Source organism: Pan troglodytes, chromosome 10, assembly GCF_028858775.2.
Source record: "Pan troglodytes isolate AG18354 chromosome 10, NHGRI_mPanTro3-v2.0_pri, whole genome shotgun sequence".
Lineage (NCBI taxonomy): Eukaryota > Metazoa > Chordata > Mammalia > Primates > Hominidae > Pan > Pan troglodytes.
In genome coordinates this window covers 128768595-128790761 of record NC_072408.2, presented here as the reverse complement: position 1 = coordinate 128790761, position 22167 = coordinate 128768595, and the positions used below count along the sequence as shown (strand labels likewise).

Below are 22167 nucleotides of genomic sequence, written 5' to 3'. Positions count from 1 at the left end.
ATCCAATTAGTATAAATGGAACTATAAAAAGAAGTAAATCCACCCCCATCCCTGATCTTAGTTCTCAGTTCTTTTCCTCAGAGGCAACCAATGTTCCCAGTTCATTATGATTTTCCCCAGAATACTTTATGCATATACAAAATATGCATATACATCCAAAAGAGGTTTTTTTTTTTTTTTTTTTTTTTTAAGACAGGAGGGTCTCACTCTAACACCCAGTCTGGAGCACAGTGGCAATGATAGCTCATTGCAGCCTCGAACTCCTGGGCTCAAGCAATCCTCCCATCTCTCTCTCTTTGTTTTTTGGTAGAGATAGGGTCTCACTATGTTGCCCAGGCTGGTCTTGAACTTCTGGCCTCATGTGATCCTCCCACCTCAGCCTCCCAAAGAACTGAAATTAGAGGTGTAAGCCACTGTGCCCAACCTCCCATAACAATTTTTAAATATTTTTATAATTATCCATAGTTATCTTTTAATTAAGTTAAAATTACCTATCAATTGTGGTAAGTACCGTGATACCCTCTTTCTGCAAATGAACCAATTTACAAGGCTTGATATAGGGAAAGCCCAAAAAGGTGGAGGCAGATGAGGGTGGGCGGTGTATGTCCCAGACAACCAGCTTCCCTTCCATTGTGGCTGAGAGTATTTGTGTTAAATTCAAGTGAAAGATGGACTGGCTAAACTTTCCCACAAGCTTGTTGAAGGTCTGTTTCAAAAGAAAGGTTATAGTTACTGTTGGTAATAAATATAAAACAAAGCATTTATCAACACGATATTTTATAATGCTATGCTGAAATATAGTGAGAAAAAGAGAAAGAAAAAGAAAACAATCACTAAAACCGTCTCCCATGAATTGCCACGGTCCAGGCAGTTCTGAACCTCTGGAAGTTTGCTAAGAGCAAGTGAAGGGTTATGTACTCTGTTCAATTACATTGTTTGTTTAACGCAAACGAAAGAGTGGTTAATCACTGTTTATACCTGTTAAACTTCTCTTACGGAGGTTTCAGAGACTGGTGAAGAAACTAATGCCTGTTGTGAGTCAAAGCATGCTCTGGTTATAAAATAGCATAAAATAATTATCCCAGCCTCCTTTGATCATAAGGTATTTTCCCATCAGTAGAAAATATTTAAGCACTGTACATAGAAATGCCCTATTCTCTATGCTGCCCGATTCTCTAATAATACAGAGAAGATCCTAAGGTTTACCTCTTCTGACTTGAACACAAGAGGAATAGTAAAATAATAATTAGTCAAGCAAGAGCACCAAGTTCTTTCTAAGAGCAGCACTGTTTCAATACATTTTTATCATTTTTATCATTTCAAATGGCTCATTATTTGTGGATTCTGTATTTGCAAATTTACCTACTTTAAGAATTGATTTGTAATCCCAAAATCAATACTTGCAGCACTCTCACGGTCATTTGCAGAAGTGCATGTGCAGTGTGACAAATAATTTTACTCACTCAACATGCACATTTCCAGTTAAGGGCAGGCAGGGCAATGCTCTGCCTTCTTGTCTCAGCTCTGACTATAAACAAGTGTCCTTTTCATGGTCTATTTAATGCCATGTTGTTTGCATTTTTGGTTGTTTGCATTTTTCTTGGTGATTTTAGTATTTAAATTGACCCTGAAACATAGTGCTGAAGTGCTGTCTAGTGTTCCTAAGCAAAAGAATGCTGTGATGTGCTTTATGGAGAAAATATGTAGGTTAGATGAGTTTTGTTCAAGTCATGAGTTATAGTGCTGTTGGCCATGAGCTCAATGTTAATGAATCAATGTTATATATTAAATAAAGTGTCTTTAAATAGAAATACACATAAAACAAGCTTATGTATTGATCAGTTGGTGAAAATGTGACCAGAGGCTCACAGAAACCTACCCCTATATTTCCCTTAAGAGCAATAGTTAAGAATCTGCTAATTTGGTGTTTACAGAGACTTTATATAACATAACTACCAACAATAATGAGAACTGATGGTATTTTTTAGTACTTTCATTTATGAAAAACAAGTCTGCAGACAGAATAATCTCATTGTGCCCATCCATCTCAACTTTTTATTTTTTGTTTTTGTCTTTTGGCATGCCCTCTTAAATAAATTTCTACAAATCATACCGAGAGAGAAGCAAGTATGCAGAAAACTCATCATCAGGTGCTCCCTGAGAGCAGGTTACATGGGCAGCAAATGCAGAAAATGCTACAGGAGACGACTCAAGTTCCACCTCAGACACAAGAGCTTGCGGTAAGCAGGCAAGATAAAATGTTTTCTCAACATCTGGTTCACCTCCCTCTTATTGGCTCTCAAACATCTAAATACCTAATATCATGTATTATTCTGAAACTGAGCAGCTTTATAAGGGATCCACTCATGTTCAACGACTCTACTTACACTGTTTCATTCTTTTTTTTTTTTTTTATACAGGGTCTTGTTCTGTTGCCCAGGCTGGAATGCAGTGGCACCAATACAGCTCACTGTAGCCTTGACCACCTGGGCTCAAGTGATCCTCCTACCTCAGCCTCTCAGCCTCCCGAGTAGCTGGGACCACAGGCTCATACCACCCTGACTGGCAATTTTTTTTTTTTTTTTTTTTTTTTTTAAGTAGAAACAAAGTCTAGCCTGTGTTGCCCAGGCTGGTCTCAAACTCCTGAGCTCAAGTGATCCTCTCACCTCAGTCTCCCAAAGTGTTGGGATTACAGATGAGAGCCACTGTACCCCCACAACTTTCATTCCTTGTCAATATGCACATACACATTCTAAAAGCCATCACGTTTTTATATTTTCTCACAGCAATAACTCTTTTTATAACATTTTATTAGGGCCAGGTGCAGTGGCTCACGCCTGTAATCCCAGCACTTTGGGAGGCTGAGGCGGGTGGATCATGAGGTCAGGAGATCGAGACCATCCTGGCTAACACAGTGAAACCCCGTCTCTACTAAAAAAAAATACAAAAAATTAGCTGGGCGTGGTGGCGGGCGCCTGTAGTCCCAGCTACTCGGGAGGCTGAGGCAGAAGAATGGCGTGAACCCGGGAGGCAGAGCTTGCAGTGAGCCAAGATCACGCCACTGCACGCCAGCCTGGGCGACAGAGCAAGACTCTGTCTCAAAAAAAAAAAAAAATGTATTTTTAACAATACTTACATTATTTTCAACTGACAATTCAATATGTATACAGGACCCAAGTAAAATTTTTCAAATTATTTTCCAGTAGCTTAATATCAAGATGTACAAAGAGTAGCCCGAAGCAGCTAAGCTTGCACATAAATATTTATTCTCCACAAAATCTGATGGACAAAAATGCAATAGGCATACTCACTTTTTCAGTTAAAACTGGGGCACTGTGAGCCAGTGTATCCCTCTCTTCATACTGATAAGAGGAAAAAATAATCACTATTCAAAAAGACCCAGTTTCCAAAGGAAGAACTGCATTAATAATAAAAGCAAAACAAATACATCTAAACAAGGTCAGAAATTTGCAGTTTCTACAGGTAAGAGAACTTGCTGCCTTGGGAAATATCTAAAAACATTCTGAAAGAAAAGCAAATACATAAAAAATATAAAAAATGCCACAAATGATTATGACTTTTTTCTTGAGACGGAGTTCTATATTAAATAAGGTGTCTTCAAACAGAAACACATCTATCGCCCAGCCTGGAGTGCAGTGGCGCGATCTCAGCTCACGGCAAACTCCGCCTCCCGGGTTCAAGCAATTCTCCTGCCTCAGCCTCCTGAGTAGCTGGGATTACAGGAGTGCACTACCATGCCCAGCTAATTTTTTTTTTTTTTTAGTAGAGATGGGGTTTTGCCATGTTGGCCAGGCTGGTCTCGAACTCCTGACCTCAGGTGATCCGCCCACCTCAGCCTCCCAAAGTGTTGGGATTACAGGCATGAGCCACCGTGGCCGACCTTAAGGTATTTATTAAAGTTTTAAAGCCTTATTAATAGAGAATTTGTATTTGCATTAAGTACTATGTAAAGTCACAATCGGCTGGGCACGGTAGCTCACGCCTATAATCCCAGCACTTTGGGAGGCTGAGGCAGGCAGATCACTTGAGGTTAGGAGTTTGAGACCAGCCTGGCCAACATGGAGAAACCCCATCTCTACTAAAAATACAAAAATTAGCCAGGTGTGGTGGCAGGTTCTTGTAATCCCAGCTACCCAGGAAGGTGAGGCAGGAGAACTGCTTGAACCTGAGAGGCAGAGGTTGCAGTGAGCTGAGATCGCACCACTGCACTGCAGCCTGGATGACAGAGTAAGACCCCATCTCAAAAATAAAATAAGATAAAGCTATAATAAATATCTTAAATAATGACTATCACTCACAATCAGTGACTCAATGTGTTTTGGTTTTGCTTTACAATTTTTTATTGAGGTAAAATCCACTTAACATAAAATTAATCATAACCATGTTAAAGTGTGCAATTCAGCGGTGTTTCATACATTCACAATGCTGAGCAACCATCTAGATCCAAGACATTTTCATAACCCCAAAAGGAAATCTCCTACCCATTAAGCAGCCACTCCGTCTCTCCCCAGGCCTTGAAAACCACCAGTTTACTCTGTATCTGTGGACTTGCCTATGCTGGACATTCCATAGAAATGGCATCATACAACATGTGACTTTCGTGTCTGGTGTCTTTCATTTAGCATCATACTTTCAAGGCTGATCCATGTCACAGCATGTATCAGTACTTCATACAATAACATTCCATTGTATGGATAGACCACATTTTGTTTACCTACTCATCAGTTGATGAACACTTGGCTTGTTTCTACCTTTTGGTTATTACAAATAGTGCTGCTGCTGCTGCTGTGAACATTTGTGTAGAAGTATTTGTTTGAATGCTTCTTTTCAATTCTTTTACATCTTACCTTGGAATTGCTGAGTCACATAGCTATTCCATGTTTAACTTGAAACGTTTTTTGTTTTGTTGTGTTTTGTTTTGTTGAGACAGAGTCTCACTCTGTTGCCCAGGCTATAGTGCAGTGGCACCATCACCATCACAGCTACTGCAGTCTCAAACTCCTGGGCTCAAGCAATCCTCCAGCCTCAGCCTTCTGAGCAGCTGGGACTACAGGCATGCATCACCATGCACTGTTAAATTTTTTAAAATAATTTTTTGTAGAGATGAGGTCTTGTTATGTTGCTCAGGCTAGTCTTAAACTCCTGGCCTCAAGTGATCCTCCTGCCTTGGCCTCCCATGGTGCTGGAAGTACAGTCATGAGCCATTGTGCTCAGCCTCAGTGTTTTTTATTCTCATGATTTTGCCCTGTGTCAGTATATGTATCACTAATCTGTTTGCTAATTCCTTTCTAAAAGGGAAAAAAGACCAAGGTCTCAAAAAAAAAAAAAAAAACCTGCTGTATTTTAGAGCCAGGTGTGGCCGGCTCACCCCTCTAATCCCAGCTACTTGAGAGGATTAAGCGGGAAGATCACTTGAGCCCAGGAATTTGAGGCCAGCCTGGGCAACATAGCGAGACCTCATCTCCAAAAAAACCATAAAACTTGTATTTTAGTCTTGTTAAATAAATTCAAATAAACATTTGCCTCATTACTTCAATAAAATTTAATAAATAAAATTGAATTATTTGCTTTTGATTTAATATGCTAATTTCTAATAGGACTAAATACTGTAGTTAAATAAAAACATTTAAATATATATTCATTGCTTCCTAAGTAGAGATACTATATTGTTACATTACTGAAACATTTGTACTCAAAGAATGAACACATACTTCTACCCACATTTAAAACAAATCAAAATATTTCTACTTACCCATGCATAATATATTGCCCGTGTTTTACTATTGCTCACCAATTCTTTATTATTTGTTGGGTTAAAAGTAACGTAGTTCTGAAATATAAAGTATGAAAATACATTAATGATAAATTTTCTGTTTCTGGTTAAGCTGAATGTTAAAATTAAATAATAATTTTAATTAAAACAAATGAGTAGGAATATAAAACAGAAAAGATACGGCATTTGGTAAAAAAAATAGGAATATCATTTAAATACTGGTGATTAAAATAAACAGTGTCAAATGTGTTCCCTTTCCAGTTTGATCTATTATAATTCATCATCTATAAATTAGAATAAGCTTTTCTTTTTTTTTTTTTGAGCCAGAGTCTCGCTCTGTCGCCTAGGCTGGAGTGCAGTGGCGCCATCTCAGCTCACTGCAGCCTCTATCTCCTGGGTTCAAGTAATTCTCCTGCCTCAGCCTCCTGAGTAGTTGGGACTACCAGCATGTGCCCCCACACCCAGCTAATTTTTATATTTTTAGTAGAGACGGGGTTTCACCATGTTGGCCAGGCTGGTTTTGAACCCTACCTCAAGCAATCCACCTGCCTCAGCCTCCCAAAGTGCTGGGATTACAGGTGTGGGCCACTGCGCCTGGCTATAACAAGCTTTTCTGATAGTGGTCAATTTAAAATAATAACAATAATAATAATAAAATAAATTGGAACAAGCAAAAGTAAACCAGTATTCACCAATAACCTTTATTCTGTATCCTTTTAGATAAAGACTGCTGCGTATACATTTCTAAATTTGACAGGGCCACACAATATCTTGGAATGAATGCAAGATATTGGAAGGGGATTCTAATTCCTGCCAAGATGGTGAATAGCATGGGCTGCTGGCTCCCTTCCCAAAAACCAACCCTGCAGAAACTATGGAAGTGAGGGAAAGTTTTAAATACAGAAACCAAACAGCCACAGCAAGAACAACAAAGCAAGCTCTTCCTGGGGAGCCATGGGGTATGTGTTTGAAATGTGCATGGGAGGTGGGTGGCTACAGCCTGGGGAGAAGGGCTGCAGAAGACAGCATTGAGGGACAGGCTGGAGAAAAGCTTTTTAAGTTCCATTTCTGCCATTTCCACCCCATCTCCAAGCCTATTCCTTACCTATCATTTTCTGAACATTTTATGAATGTTACATACCACAGGGGTGTAAACTACTAATGCCAGTGTTTGAGAATTCATATCAGAACAGCACAAAAGCCTGGGTAGGGTAAGGAACTAGCAAAAGCAAGTGCATGAGGCAGACTTCACAAAGCCTGAAAATCAGCCTCAAACGACCTCAAGCTCTGATTAGATTAAGCTGACCACTCTGCTAAGTGCCTTTAAGGAGCAGAAGTCAGTCTTCTTTGGACGAAGTCATCTCAAGCCTCAAATTTATTTCTACACTTTAAAAAACACAACATCAGGCATTCAGTAAAAAATAGCCGGGCATATTAAAGAGATACATCCAGGCCAGGCGCTGTGGTGTATGCCTGGAATCCCAGAACTTTGCAAGGCTGAGGCAGGAGGATCGCTTGAGGCCAGGAGTTCAAGACCAGCCTGGGCAACAGAGCAAGACCCCATCTCAAAAAAAAGAAAAGAAAAGAAAAAAGACCCATCCAAATGACTGAAAACCAAGGGGAAAAAGCAATCAGCAGAAAGAAGCCACAGGAGATCCGAGCACTGGGGTTATTAGACAATCACAGGATTAACATGCAGGAAGTAGAGGACAAGATGGGGAATCTCAGCAGATAGCTCTACTTAAAAAAGAATCAAATGGAAATTCTAGACCTGAAAAAATGATTTAAAATGCTTAATAGACAGTTTAACAAAAATTTAGATATAGCCAAAGAAAGAACTAGTCAGCAGGAAAGGAAGACAAATTATAGTAGAAAACATTCAGACTGAAGCAGAAACAGATGAAAGGATAGAAAATACATAAAAGAAAATAAAAGACTAGTGGGACAAGACCAGAAAAGGTCTAACGTATATGTAATTGGAGCCCCAGAAGGAGAATAAAGAAAGAATGTGGCAGAAGAAATGTGTAAAGAGGTAATGGCTGAGAATTTTCCAAAACTGAGAAGAGATATAACATCTCAGGTTCAAGAAATCCTAAAGGATAAGCTTTACAAAAATCAACAACATACCCACTTCCACATAGACACATCATTGAAAAGCTGCTGGGGCTGGTGCAGCAGTGGCTCACGCCTATAATCCCTGCACCTTGGGAGACTGAGGTGGGAAGGTCACTTGAACCCAGGAGTTTGGGACCAGCCTGGGCAACACAGCAAGACCCCATCTCTAAAAAAAAAAAAAAATTAGCCAGGTGTGATGGTGCCACCTGGGAGGCTGAGGTGGGAAAATCACTTGAGCCTAAGAGGTCAAGGCTGCAATGAGCAGTGACTGTGCCACTGCACTTCAGCCTAGGTGATGGAGTGAGACCCTGTCTCAAAAACAGAACAAAACAAAACAAAACAAAAACCCTGCTGAAAACCAAGGGAAAAATCTGTAAAAGCAGCTGGGGGCCAAGGAGAGAGACACACAACATTCAAAATAGGGATCGACAGCTGACTTTTCAACAGAAATGGTAGAAACCAGAAGACAACAGAATCACATCCTTGAAGATATGAACTGCTGAAAGAAAATACTACCACTCTAGAATTCTATACCACAGGAAAATCTCCTTCAAAAATAAAGACTTGTCCATGAACATTCACAGCAGCTTTATTTTCAATAGCCACAACCAGGAAACAACCCAATGTCCATTAACAGTGAATTAGTAAACAGTTACACACCTATTCAATGCACTACTATTCAACAATAAAAAGGAATACACTACTGATACGTGCAACAACAAAACTGAGTGGAAGAAACCAAAGCTCTCTGCAAACAGAGTCCATTTAGTATACATGAAATTCTGGAAAATGCAAACTGATAAACAATAATCAGGATGGTAGACATTAGGAGATGGATGGAGGGATCAGATCACACCTTGGAGGCCACATGTCATGGAATTTTAATGTTATTCTGAGGACAATGAGAAGTTACTGAAGGATTTTAAGTACAGGAGTGACGTAATATTTTAATTATTTAAAAATATGGCCAGGCATGGTGGCTCACGCCTGTAATCCCAGCACTTTGGGAGGCCAAGGCAGACAGATCACAAGGTCAGGAGATTGAGACCATCCTGGCTAACAAGGTGAAACTCCGTCTCTATTAAAAATACAAAAAAATTAGCCGGGCGTGGTGGTGGGCGCCTGTAGTCCCAGCTACTCAGGTGATTGAGGCAGGAGAATGGCGTGAACCCAGGAGGCAAAGCTTGCGGTGAGCCAAGATTGCACCACTGCACTCCAGCCTGGGTGACAGAGCAAGACTCTGTCTCAAAAATAAATAAATAAACAAACATGAAAAATAAAAATAACACTCTGGCCAGGCACGGTGGCTTATACCTGTAATCCCAGCACTTTGGGAGGCCAAGGTGGGCGGATCATGAGGTCAGGAGATGGAGACCATCCTGGCTAACATGGTGAAACCCCATCTGTACTAAAAATACAAAAAATTAGCCAGGCATGGTGGCACGTGCCTGTAGTCCCAGCTACCCAGGAGGTTGAGGCAGGAGAATCGCTTGAACCCAGGAGGCAGAGGTTGCAGTGAGCCAAGATCGTGCCACCGCACTCCCGCCTGGGCAACAGAATGAGACTCCATCTCAAAAAAAAAGAAAACAAAACAAAACAAAACAACAACAACAAAAAAAAACAGTCTGACTGCTGTGGGAAGACTGTTAGAGAGTGAAGCAAGAGTGAACACAGAGAGACCAGCGGGCCAGATAATGCAGGTAGAGGTGACTGTGGCCTGGACTAGGATGGTAGCAACAGAGGTGGAAAGGAGAGGAAAGATTTCAGGATATGTCTTGGAAGTAAATAGCCTTGGGAATAGATGACAATACCCAAGAAGAAAGCATAGCAAAAAGAAGAAGAGGGCCAGGTGTGGTGGCTCACGCCTGTAATCCCAACACTTTGGGAGGCTGAGGCGGGTGGATGGCTTGAGCCTAGGAGTTGGAGACCAGCCTGGCCAACATGGCAAAACTCTGTCTCTGAAAAAAATTTAAAAATTAGCTGGGCATGATAGTGTGCACCTGTAGTCCCAGCTACTCAGGAGGCTAAGGTAGGAGGACTGCTTGAGCTCAGGAGGCAGAGGCTGCAGTGAGCTGAGATCACGCCACTGCTCTCCAGACTGGACAGCAGTGAGACCCTGTCTCAAAAAAGATTTTTTTTCATTTTAATCATTTTAAATTTAAATCACCATGTGTACTCAGTAAGGTTGCAAGGTACAAAATCAACACACAAAAATTAGCTGCCTTTTTATACACTAGCAATGAACAATCTAAAACAGAAATTAAGAAAACAAATCCATTTATAATAGCATCAAAAAACCACAAAATCCTTAGGAATAAATTTAACCAGGAGGTGAAGACTTGAACTCTGGAAATTACAAAACACCCCTGAAAGAAATTAAAGAAGACATAAATAAACGGCAAGGCATCCCATGCTCATGGATTGGAAGACAACACTGTGAAGATGATGATACCATCCAAAGTGATCTACAGATTCAACACTATCGCTATCAAAACCCCAATGGTGTTTTTTGCAGCAATAGAAAAATCCATCCTAAATAGCCACATATGGTTGGTGGCTACTGTGTTAACACAACCTTAAGGAGAAAGAAAAAATTTTTTAGGAGCAAGAGGAATGTTGGGGGGAAAGGAAAGAAGATGGACATATGGCTGCATAACCATATTTCCCTGGCTAAGTCTAGTCACCCAAACCCTCTGTTTGGATTTTAGATCCTGCAAGTCAGGCATGTACTTACCACAGTGCCTGGCACAGAACAGGTACTCAATAAATGTATGACAAATGAAGCATGCAAGGATGAACGAGACAAGTCACAAAAGCAGGGAGCAGTGACTCAGGAAATAAGGAGACCTGATAGAAACTTTCTGGGTGTCCTTGGCAAGTCACCTCATGCAACTTGGGAGCAATAATGATAACTTCCCTATACTCCTCAGAGTTAGTTTTACAAGGTTTGAAGTAGTTAAGAGCACTCTTCTAGAATAAGAAAGACTGCCAGGTGGGTGATTTTAGACAAATTATTTAATAATTAATGGTAGTATTCCACAGATATTAATATCTTTTTTGCTAGCATGTTTGCATGGATTATGTGAGATAATGTAAGTAAAGAATTTAGCAGACTCTGGAACATAAGTGCTTCAAAAATATTAGCTATTATATTCAAGTAAAACAAGATCAGGAAATGAAAGGGTTTTAAAAGCTCTACTGAGGCCAGGTGCAGTGGCTCATGCCTGTAATCCCAACATTTTGGGAGGCCAAGGTGGGGAGATCACCTGAGGTCGGGAGTTCAAGACCAGCCTGACCAACATGGAGAAAACCCGTCTCTACTAAAAAAAATACAAAATTAGCCAGGCGTGGTGGCACGTGCCTGTAATCCCAGCTACTCGGGAGGCTAAGGCAGGAGAATCGCTTGAACCTGGGAGGCAGAGGTTGTGTTGAGCCGAGATCGTGCCATTGCACTCCAGACTCCAACCTGGGCAACAAGAGCGAAACTCTGTCTCAAAACAAAAACAAAAACAAAACAAACAAACAAAAACACTCTACTGCAACATAACACAACTCTACTGAAACAAAAAGTAGGTTTTGGCCTGGCATTTGTAGAACTTTGTTTTTGTTTTTTTGAGACAGAGTCTCACTTTGTCACCCAGGCTGGAGTGCAGTGGCGCAGTCTCGGCTCACTGCAACCTCTGCCTCCCAGGTTCAAGCAATTCTCATGCCTCAGTCTTCCAAGTAGCTGGGACTATAGGCATGCGCCACCACACCCAGGGAATTTTTGTATTTTTAGTAGAGACAGGGTTTCACTGTGTTGGCCAGGCTAGCCTTGAACTCCTGACCTCAAGTGATAACCTACCTCAGCCTCCCAAAGTTCTGGGATTACAGGTGTGAGCCACCACGCCCAGCCTGGCCTTGCACCTGTATAACTTCAGGTTGATGTTTACAGGCTCCAATTGAACTCACCTGAACACCGTACTCTGTGGGGAGTTCGAGAGTGCATGCTGGCGTTTCCACTGCCAAAGTCCACTTCCAGATGCATACCTTCTGTAGGTGACAGTAGAGAGAGGGGCATGAGAAGGTCTGTGAAGTCTGCTGAAGTAACTTACACCTCTTGTGGTGACCCCAAAACTTCAAGTAACTAAGGACAGAGGCCCAGACTCTGTGCTGTGGAGTCTGGTCTTTTGAGAATATCACAGACATCACACAGCCCAGCCTGAACAGAGCTGCCCATGGGGACACGCTGCACAGGTCGGCCAGCTCGCTGATGCTGACCCAAAGGGCCAGGGCCTTTACCTGGACTTCAGCATCTGAGATGGTTGCCAGATACTTGGCGTCGTGGGTCATGGCCATGGCCATGATGCCATTCCCTTCAGGGCAGCTGTCAAATATTGTGTGCACAGGAATACTGCAAAACAGGACAAGGGGGGCGACACTTGCTGAGGTCTCCCTGGCTTCCCAGAGAGTCCCAGGGCAGGTCTGAGCTCAGCCCAAACCTCTCCAAAACAGAACAAAATGTGGTCTATCCATACAGTGGAATCTTTCTGAGTCATAAAAGGGAATGAAGCACTGACGCATGCTATGACATGGATGAGCGTCGGAAGCGATGCTGAGTGAAAGAAGCCAGGCACGAAAGGCGCGTGGTGTATGAGTCCACTCATATGAAACGGCCGGAATAGGCAAACCCACAGAGACAGATAATGGATGCAGGGTGTCCTTCTGGGGCGGTGAAAATGTTTTGGAACTGGATAGAGATGATGGTTGCATAAGAGTGTAAATGTATTAAATGTCACCAAACCGTATGCTTTAAGATGGTCAGTTTTATGTTATGCGAATTTAACCTCAACAACAATAATAGTCAAGCCTAACTCAAGGCAATGGGCCTGCTGTTTGCCCTCTTCACAAGCTCTAGGTTCTCATTCACTAGGTACCAGGCACTGATTCTGTGCCAGGTTGTGCCTGGCAGGAAGGATGTAAATATGAAAAGATGACTAGGACAACGTCCCAGCTCTCAGGGAATCGGGCACTCTCCTACACAGGTGGGAATGCAAAGGAGCAGCACTTTTCTAGAAGCAGTTTGGCTGTATCTATCAAAACCTTCAATGCATACACCCTACAGCCCAGTAACTCCACCCTTACGACTTTTTCCTAGGGAAATCATGGAAAAAGTAAACAAAGGTCAATGAAAATTCACAGTCATCATGGTACTGCTCTAATAGCAAAAATCAAACAACACAAATGTCCCTTAATTTACCATACATGAATTATTTAAAAAGATATTATAGCATAACCATATGATAAGAAACTAGGCTGGGCACAGTGTTGCATACTGGTAATCCCAGCACTTTGGGAGGCTGAGGAAGGTGGATTGCTTGAGCTAAGGAGTTCGAGATCAGCCTGGACAACACGGCAAAACCCTATCTCTACCAAAAATAGAAAAATTAGCCAGGTGTGGTGGCACGTGCCTGTGGGCCCAACTACTTGGGAGGCTGAGGTGGGAGTATCGCTTGAGTCCAGGAGGTTGAGGCTGCAGTGAGCCAAGATCACGCCACCGCACTCCAGCCTGGGTGATAAAGCAAGATCTTGCCTCAAAAAAAAAAAAAAAAAAAAAAAAAGGCCAGCGTGGTGGCTCACACCTGTAATTCCAGCACTTTGGGAGGCCAAGGCAGGTGGATCACCTGAGGTCAGGAGTTCGAGACCAGCCTGGCCAACATGGTGAAACCCTGTCTCTACTAAAAATACAAAAAATTAGCCAGGTATGGTGGTAGGCAACTATAATCCCAGCTACTCGGGAAGCTGAGGTAGGAGAATCACTTGAACCCAGGAGGCAGAGTTTGCAGTGAGCCGAGATTACACCATTGCACTCCAGCCGGGGAACAAAAGTGAAACTCCATCTCAAAAAAAAATAAAGACATAAAAATAAAAAATAGAAATAAAAATAAAAACTTTGCTGCCTTCAAAAAGAATGAGGTAGATTAGGAAAGTGACCAAAATTTGTGAAAAAAGCACACTGCAAAACAATCGCAGCATCCTAATCATGTGTGTGTGTGTGCGTGTGTATGTATTGAAAAAACTCTGGAGGAATAGACTCCAAACTGTAAGCAATGGTTCCTCTGAAGATGGGGTTTGGGTGAGGAGGAACTTTTATTTTTTGCTCTTACATTTCCATACTGTGTTACTGACAAGACCTTAGAGCTGTATGATTCCAACACAGCCTTGAAATACCCAGAATTAGATGACATGCAAGTATCTAAGACAGCCAAAGCACAGAAGCAGTGGAAGCGAAGATGGAAGCTGTAATGGTTGGGTTGGGGGAGGTCTGCTGATTCCCACTGGAATGAAAAGTAGGTGGTAGCAAGACTTAAACCAGGAATGCGGGTCACATGGTTCTTTTTTGTTTGTTTGTTTATGGAGTCCTAGATACAGTGAAGATAAACAGGCCTCAGCATCTCTGTATGTCACACTAGGGTCCCAACTGGCTGGTGTCAAGTCTGTGTCCCAGCTGAGGACTTCTCTGGTTCTCTGTCACTGGAGAAACTTCATCCTACTGAGAAGCAGCCCCAGAAATTCACCTGGGAAGGCAATTCCAAAATGATTGGAAATAACACAGTGAAGTCCTTAGTGAGAAAATGTATCTTATCCCTGGAGATACTTGGAATTGAATATAGAGAAGATGAAGTCAGTCAGACCTGCATTATTAACATATTTGTGATAAGGGAATTTGTTCATTTTTAAGGAATTTGTAATGTTTAAGTGAATTTGACATACCAGAGTTGCTAACAGATTAGATCTGTGATGCTAATTTAAAATATATAGTTGATTTAGACTTGTGATTTTAAATTAAAATCGTAATAGGTTTATAAACAATATTAGAACACTTAAGGAAACTTAAGATTTACCATATTTATGTCTAATTTACTAGATTTGCTGTAATTACTTAAGTACCATGAAGGATTTGTTTGTTAATCAGACTACTAAAAAACGTAAGGAAACGAAATCTCTTAAATATTGAAATGCAGTTTTACATGTTTAAAAGGAGTTAATAACCAAATTTGTAAGTGGGGCCAAACATTAATCAAAGCCTCTTCAAAGGTGATTGCAAAAATATGCTAGATTTATAAACAGAGTAAGATTTTTAAGCTGAGCGAAAAACTGGAGGAAGAACTACGGTTTTTAATTTATCACTAATAAAATGAATATTAATCCTAAAACCAAAACAGCCTCTGAATAATCTTTTCTGGGTCCCAAAGTAATCACTTGGGATATCATAAAATTCATATTAACATAGCATTTGCATTATTAACCACAGATATGCTTTACTGTGAAATTAAAAAAAAAAAAATCACTGCCCTCAAGTTGCTTCATGTCTAGTAGAGAGAGAGTTTCACAAATAAGGAAAAAACAGTGGCTCCACATCATAACGGGGCAGCTCTGTCTGGTGAAGGTGTTGGTCAGCAAAGGCTTCAGAGATGAGACACACCTGAAGGACTCTGACCCTTCTGCCGGCCGACTGCAGGCTTCTACTGCATGAGATAATACCCTTCCCTTGTGGTTAAGTTGGATGTGCCAGTACTTGCAGCTGAGAGCGTGTAGCAGCCGCAGACGGCTACGGGTGCAGGCAGCGGGCATTTCACTTTCTGGGGGAAGTGTCTGCAGGGCCCTAATGCAGGGTGCGTGTCCCCTGTAGCATAAGTTGATTTGACAATGGACAGTCTCTAAAGGGTTTTAATCAGGGTGGCAACACAATCAGATTTGTTTGGGAAAACATCACACCAACAATGTTGTGGAGACAAGCTACATGAAGATATCCATATACGTGTGTTCAAAACAAAAGCAAATGTTTTGGAAGGAAACACACCAAATTGATTACCTCTAGAAAGAAGACTAAGATCGGAGATGGCAGCCAGTGCTTTCCATGAAAATGTATCAGTTTTCATTAATTTTTTTTTTTTTTAGATGAATTCTCACTCTGTCGCCCAGGCTGGAGTACAATGGCACGATCTCGGCTCACTGCAACCTCTGCCGCCTGGGTTCAAGCGATTCTGTCTCAGCCTTCCGAGTAGGTGGGATTACAGGCGTGCACCATTATGCCCGACTAATTTTTTGTATTTTGTATTTTTGTAGAGACGGGGTTTCACCATGTTGGCCAGGCTGGTCTCGAACGCCTGACCTCAAGTGATCCACCTGCCTCAGCCTCCCAAAGTGCTGGGATTACAGGCGTGAGCCACCATGCCCGGCCTGGTTTTCATTAAATTTAAGAGTTTTCTATTAAAATGTACTAAAATCTTTTTTTACAAATTAAACAGATGAGCCGGGCATGGTGGCTCACGCCTGTAATCCCAGCACTTTGGGAGGCTGAGTCAGGTGGATCACTTGAGCCCAGGAATTCGAGACCAGCCTGAGTAACATGGTGAAACCCCATATCTATTAAAAAAAAATACAAAAAAATTAGCTGGGTGTGGTGGTGTACACTTGTGGTCCCAGCTACTTGGGAGGCTGAGATGGGAGGATCATCTGAGCCCAGGAGGTAGAAGTTGCAGTGAGCTGAGATTGTGCCACCGCACTCTAGCCTGGGCAACAGAGCGAGACCCTGTCTCGAAAATAATAATAACAACAACAACAACAACAGATGAGGCTGGGCACAGTGGCTCACAGTTGTAATCCCAGTACTTTGGGAGGCCAAGGCAGACGGATCACTTGTGCCTAGGAGTTCGAGACCAGCTTGGGCAACATAGCAGGACCCTGTCTCTACCAGAAAAAAAAAAATTAGCCAGGCTCAGTGGCATGTACCCATGGTCCCAACTACTCAGGAAGCTGAGGTGGGAGGATCACTTGAGCCTGGGAGGCCAAGGCTGCAGTGAGCCATGATCACACCACTGCACTCCCGCCTGGGTGATAGAGTGAGACCCTGTCTCACAAAAACAAAAACAAAAACAAAACAAAAAACCAGATGAAAGACCATACATTGTTTGATCTATCCATACAATGTACTGTGATTCCGCCATAGAAAGGACACGTGCCACACCACGGATGAACCTTCAAGCACGATGCTAAGTGAAAGAAGCCAGACACAAAGGCCATGTATTGTAGGGATGTGAGATCAGAGAAGCCACAGGAAATGACATGTTAGATGCCACAGAGAAGTCAAGTCAGATGAGGATCAGGGTTGGGTAATGAGAGCCCCTGGAGGTCACTGGTCACCTGTGGGAGAGCAGTTCCTGTGTCCCCCACTCTAGAACATTCAACGTAACTTCTTCCTAACCTCCTCGTGCATCTGGACTCACTTGTTGAACTCTTCCCTCCCCACCCACCTACCTAACCAGGCCCTAACAATCTTGTCAGTGAATCTGACTGCTCTCTGCCTCAGGCCAGGAGTTAAGAAAGAAAACCCATCTAGGATCCTCTATCATGGCCTGGTGCTGCGCTCTAGTGATCCTCACAACATCCTGTGCACTGGGTTTAATGGGCTAAGTGGTCCCTCAAAACTCAGGCCCACCTAGAACCTCAGAATATGACCTTATTTGGACACAGGTCCTTTGTGGACATAGTTAGTTAAGATGAGGTTGTGCTGGACTGGGGTGGGCCCCAAATCTAATGCCCAGTGTCCTCAAGAAGACACAGATGGATGCATGGTGGGAATGTCATGGGAAGATGGAGGCAGAGATTGGAGGGATGCGTCCACAAGCCAAAGACACCAAGGGTCACCCGCAGCCAGCAGAAGCAAGGGGAGAGGCCTGGGACAGATTCTCCCTCACAGCCCCCAGAAGCAGCCAACACTGCCAACACCTTGGTTTCAGACTTCTGGCCTCCAGAACTGCAAGAGAGTAAATCGTTTGAGGTAATTTGTTACAGCAGCCCAAGGAAAGTAAAAAACAGTATACATCATTATTCTTTTTTCACAAATGGGAAAGTCACTTTCTTCTCTGGGCCTCCAAGTCACACAGCAGACCACGGCTGACTGGGCATGGAAGCCCAGGTGGACGCCAGAGCCCACACTCACACCTGCCTCCTGCCACCTGCTCTTTCATGTCACTCTGAATTCCCCTGGGCCCCTTCCCTTCTCCCCTTCCAATTATCCTACCCAGGCAAGCCACCACCAGTCACATTCCCTGTTCTTATTCCCACCCTGCCCAGCACGGCTGGACAAGCATCACCACCCACCCACCATCTGCTGCAGGCTCATGCTTTTTGTCCCCAACCAGGCCCCTCCCTGAAACCCTACAGCTCCTTCCCTTCATTTGGTGGACCTCTACTGCATTCTCATTGATTACACCATGTCACATCCCACAGCCCAAACTACCAGCCCCATTCCCAATGTCCTCGGCAGATAAGACGGCCTCCTGCTTGAGGGCTGTCACACAAGGTGGCGTGCTCAGCCCCACAGTATCCCCCAACTACCTAGGCATCATCTTGCCCAGCACTTTGCAAACTATCTGTGGTGAAAGATATTTTTAAAAACTTTATTCCTTTGCAGACCAATAAATATTTTTTTTCTTGAGACAGGGTTTTGCTCTGTCACCCTGGCAGGAGTGCAATGGCACGATCATGGCTCACTGCAGCCTCAAACGCCTAAGCTCAAGCCATCTTCCCGCCTCAGCCTCCCGAGTAGCTGGGACTACAGGCATGCACCACCACATGTGGCTAACTTTTAATTTTTTGTAGAGACAGAGTCTCACTATGTTGCCCACTCCTGGCCTCAAGTGATCCTCCTGCCTCAGCCTCCCAAAGTGCTGGGAGGCTCCCAAAGTGCATGAGCCACTGCGCCCGGCCCAGGTCAAATACTTTCACAAAATAAAAATACCATAGCAAGAACAAATTGCTATAGAAGTTCCCATAGGCCCCCTCTCATTTTCTGTACTTTCTGTTCAACATAGCCCAGGACCGGCTGACAGATGAGCTCAGCCTGCAGACCACACTTTGAGCAGCACTGCCCAAGCCCACGGAAATTCCACCATTCCTTGTTGGATGCACTATCAGAAAAGGGACCAGAAAAGGTGAATTTGATGAGTTAGGAAGAAAGGCAATACCGGATGACAACCTTGATACCAGAGAGACTCTCCATTCAGTCTGCCTCTAGCCGGGGAAGGAGGAGAGTGAGTTACAGAAGCAGATACAAGGAGGGAACACAACCCCGGCCTTCCGGACCCAGCTCCAGTGCCAGAGAGTCTGTGGGCTGTCAACCTCCCCTCAACACCTGGACTGGTTTATCTGACGCTTGATCGAAGTGAGCCTGCCTTTTACCCCCAGGTTAAGAAGGTCACTGCAACTCATTTCTTAGACACCAGAGTGTGTCAAAAGGCTGGTAGGCTTATCACGAGAAAACCATCAGACACAGTGCAATAGATGGAGGCCCTACCAAATCCCTGACTTGTACTCCTTAAAACTGTCAGTCATCAAAAACAAGGAAAGTCTAAGAAATGGCCATAGCCATGCAGAGACTAAGGAGCCATCACAGCTAAATCGAATGTGGTCTCCTGGGTGGGATCCTGGATGTCTGGTAATAATAATGTGTCAATATTGGTTCATGAATTACAGCAAATTGATCCTACTAATGTAAGATGTAACTAATGTGGGAACCTGGGTGTGGGGTATATGGGAATCCTCAGTACTATCTTCCCAATTCTTCTGTAAATCTAAAACTGTTCTAAAAATAAAAGTCTGTTAATTTAAAAAAGAGAGAAAGAGAGATCGGATGCAGTGGCTCATGCCTGTAATCCCAGCACTTTGGGAGGCCGAGGCAGGAGGATGGCTTGAGCCCAGGAGTTCAAGACCAGCCTGGAAACAAATCAAGACCCCATCTCTACAAAAATATAATACAATAAAATAAAATATTTAAAAAGAGGCTAGGCAAGGTGGCTCATGCCTATAATCCCAGTGCTTTGAGAGTCCAAGATGGGAGGATCTCTTGAAGCCAGGAGTTCAAAACCAGCCAGGGCAACATGGCAAGACTTCCTCTCTACAAAAGTAAGTTAGCCAGGTGTGGTTGCATGCGCCTGTGGTCCCAGCTACTCGGGAGGCCAAGGCAGGAGAATCGCTTGATCCTGGGAGTTCATGGCTGCAATGAGCTATGATTGCGCCACCACACTCCAGTGTGGGCAATGGAGCAAGACCCTGTCTGTACAATAAAAGAAAGGAGGCAATGGTGGGTTGTTAGAATTAGAGAGAGACTGCAGAGAAACAGCAGCTTTGGAAAGCCTCCCATCATTACTATACCTAAAACCATGGCAGGCAAACAGATCGAAATTGAACATATCCAACAAGAAATGTATGGAACGGGGAGCAGCGATAGACAGGAACACTTGGTAGCCACCATTAAGAACTGCCCAGAAGAGGCAGCATGACCAGCCACTAAAAAATCTGTCCTTGTAGAAGTAATGTTTCTCATTGTAAATGACAGATTTGCCATCTGGGTTATGTTTTGAGCTTGTGTGAGCTAGGTTAGTGTGAGTCAGCATAAGCCAGTCTACTGTGGAACGCCAACAAATCAAATTTCTAGGCATTGGCATTGCTCATTCTGTCACTGTCACACAGTGGCAGATACTCTACAGAAATTCAGGGAAAAAAGAAGTGGCTACACAAAGCCTACCCTGTGAAGGAGTCCCATATAATCACCAGGCAGTCTGGCCCTTTGTCTGCTGTGGCAATCCAGCGCCTGTCTTCACTGACACAGAGGCAGGAGATAATATTGGCGTGGCCCTATGGAAATGGAGAGAAAACGCTTTGAAACATCCAAGATGCAGCCCAGCCTTGGCCACTATCAGCAAAGGCTGGGGCCCCACAGAGAGATCTGAGCTCCTTTCAACGCTCATCTGGCTGGAAATTCTGTTCCCGCTGGCCTTCCTGGGGGTTTCTCCACTTCCTAGTGGGTGATTTTCAAACTTTCTCTCCCTCCAAACACCTGAAAGATAAGCTCCCCACATGAACAGTGGCTCCTAGAGGTGAAGGCAAGCGGCAACTCCCAACCCAAGTGGAGGATAAGCATCTGGGCCCTCCCCTCCCCCAGCCACTCAGAGTCACGCTGCCGGCCTCTTCTCTCTAGAACACTGCTCACTTCAGGGCTCTGAGCAGCTCTGGGGCAAAAAGTTCCTCACTGGTCTCTCTACTCCCACTCTTTTTGTTTGTTTGAGGCAGGGTCTCACTCTGTCACCCAGACTAGAGTGCATCAACACAATCTTGGCTCACTGCAGCCTCGATCTCCTGGGCTCAAGCAATCCTCCCACCTCGGCCTCCCAAGTAGCTGGGACTACAGGCACATGCCACCGTGCCCAGCTAATTTTTACATTTTTTGTAGAGACAAGGGTCTTGCCATGTTGCCCAGGCTGGCCTCAAACTCCTGGGCTCAAGCGATACACCCACCTCAGCCTCCTTGGCCACGGCCTGTGCTGAAATTACAGGCATGAGCCACCATGCTCGGCCTCTGCTTCCACTCTTATATTCTTACAATCCTTTTATGCACACAAGAGAGGAATCTTCTGGAAACACAAATGGTAGCACTCCCTGCTGGGAAATGGCCCCTCTTCCCTCCTTCCTTCTCCATCTCCCTCATGGTGCAGCAGCCACACCAGCCTTCTTTCCAGGCCCCACACACAGGACTGAACACTTGTTGCTCCCTCTGTTTGGAATGTTCTCCCCCAGACTGTCTTTGGCTGGCTCATTCGCATCCTCCAGGTCTCAGCAGAAACAGCACCTCTTCAATCCCTGCCCACTCAATCTAAAGTTAAGTCTTCTCTTACCCTGATTTTTCTCCCTTAGAGCGTTTTCACATCTCCTTTCAAGCACTGGTTACAATTTGTAATCATTTATGTGTTCACTTGTTTAACATCTGTCTCTGTTCTAGACTGTAAGCTCCATGACAGCAGGGAATACATCTGTTTTGTTCATTACTACAGACCTATACTGTGAAACATAGCAGCTATAACTATTTGTGAAACGAATGGATGGTCAAGGCCACTCCCAGCCCTCTGGCCCTAGTGAGGCTGGACTCCTGCCTCCTTCCACCCCAGCCCATTTGCGCATCCTGCTTCCCCTGACTATCTGAGCCTGCCCACAGCAATCTCTCCTTCTCTCTCTGCCATCACCACTGTGTTCACTGCCATGCATTCAATGAAGCTCCAAGGGGAGCTGCCTGCTGATTTCTGCCTACGTATTTCTGGACTTCTAGAGAGTGAATTCCTTAAGTTGCACCCAGACATCTTGAGTCCCTGGCACAACACTGAGTATTGACTGGGTCCTTCGTAAATAGCTCGTGGTGTTTTTGATCTAGGCATCAGCTA

The 22167-nt window shown here is 43.6% G+C and overlaps 1 protein-coding gene across 18 annotated transcripts in view; it reads right to left on the bottom strand.

The window, feature by feature from the left end:
* CFAP251 (cilia and flagella associated protein 251) overlaps positions 1-22167 on the bottom strand; it is an 85415-nt gene that overhangs the window by 49112 nt on the left and 14136 nt on the right. For 8 of the 18 annotated variants that reach the window (XM_054664690.2, XM_054664691.2, XM_016924433.4 and 5 more), the window contains exons 5-10: positions 20481-20590; positions 12191-12302; positions 11861-11941; positions 5774-5851; positions 3312-3362; positions 492-706 (exon numbers count right to left, since the gene is read on the bottom strand). In XM_054664690.2, the coding sequence (XP_054520665.2) occupies positions 492-706; positions 3312-3362; positions 5774-5851; positions 11861-11941; positions 12191-12302; positions 20481-20590 (647 nt within the window). Of the gene's footprint in view, positions 1-491; positions 707-3311; positions 3363-5773; positions 5852-11860; positions 11942-12190; positions 12303-17678; positions 17709-20480; positions 20591-22167 lie in introns of all 18 variants that reach the window. The other 10 variants (XM_063785149.1, XM_063785153.1, XM_063785154.1 and 7 more) reach the window with 4 other exon arrangements.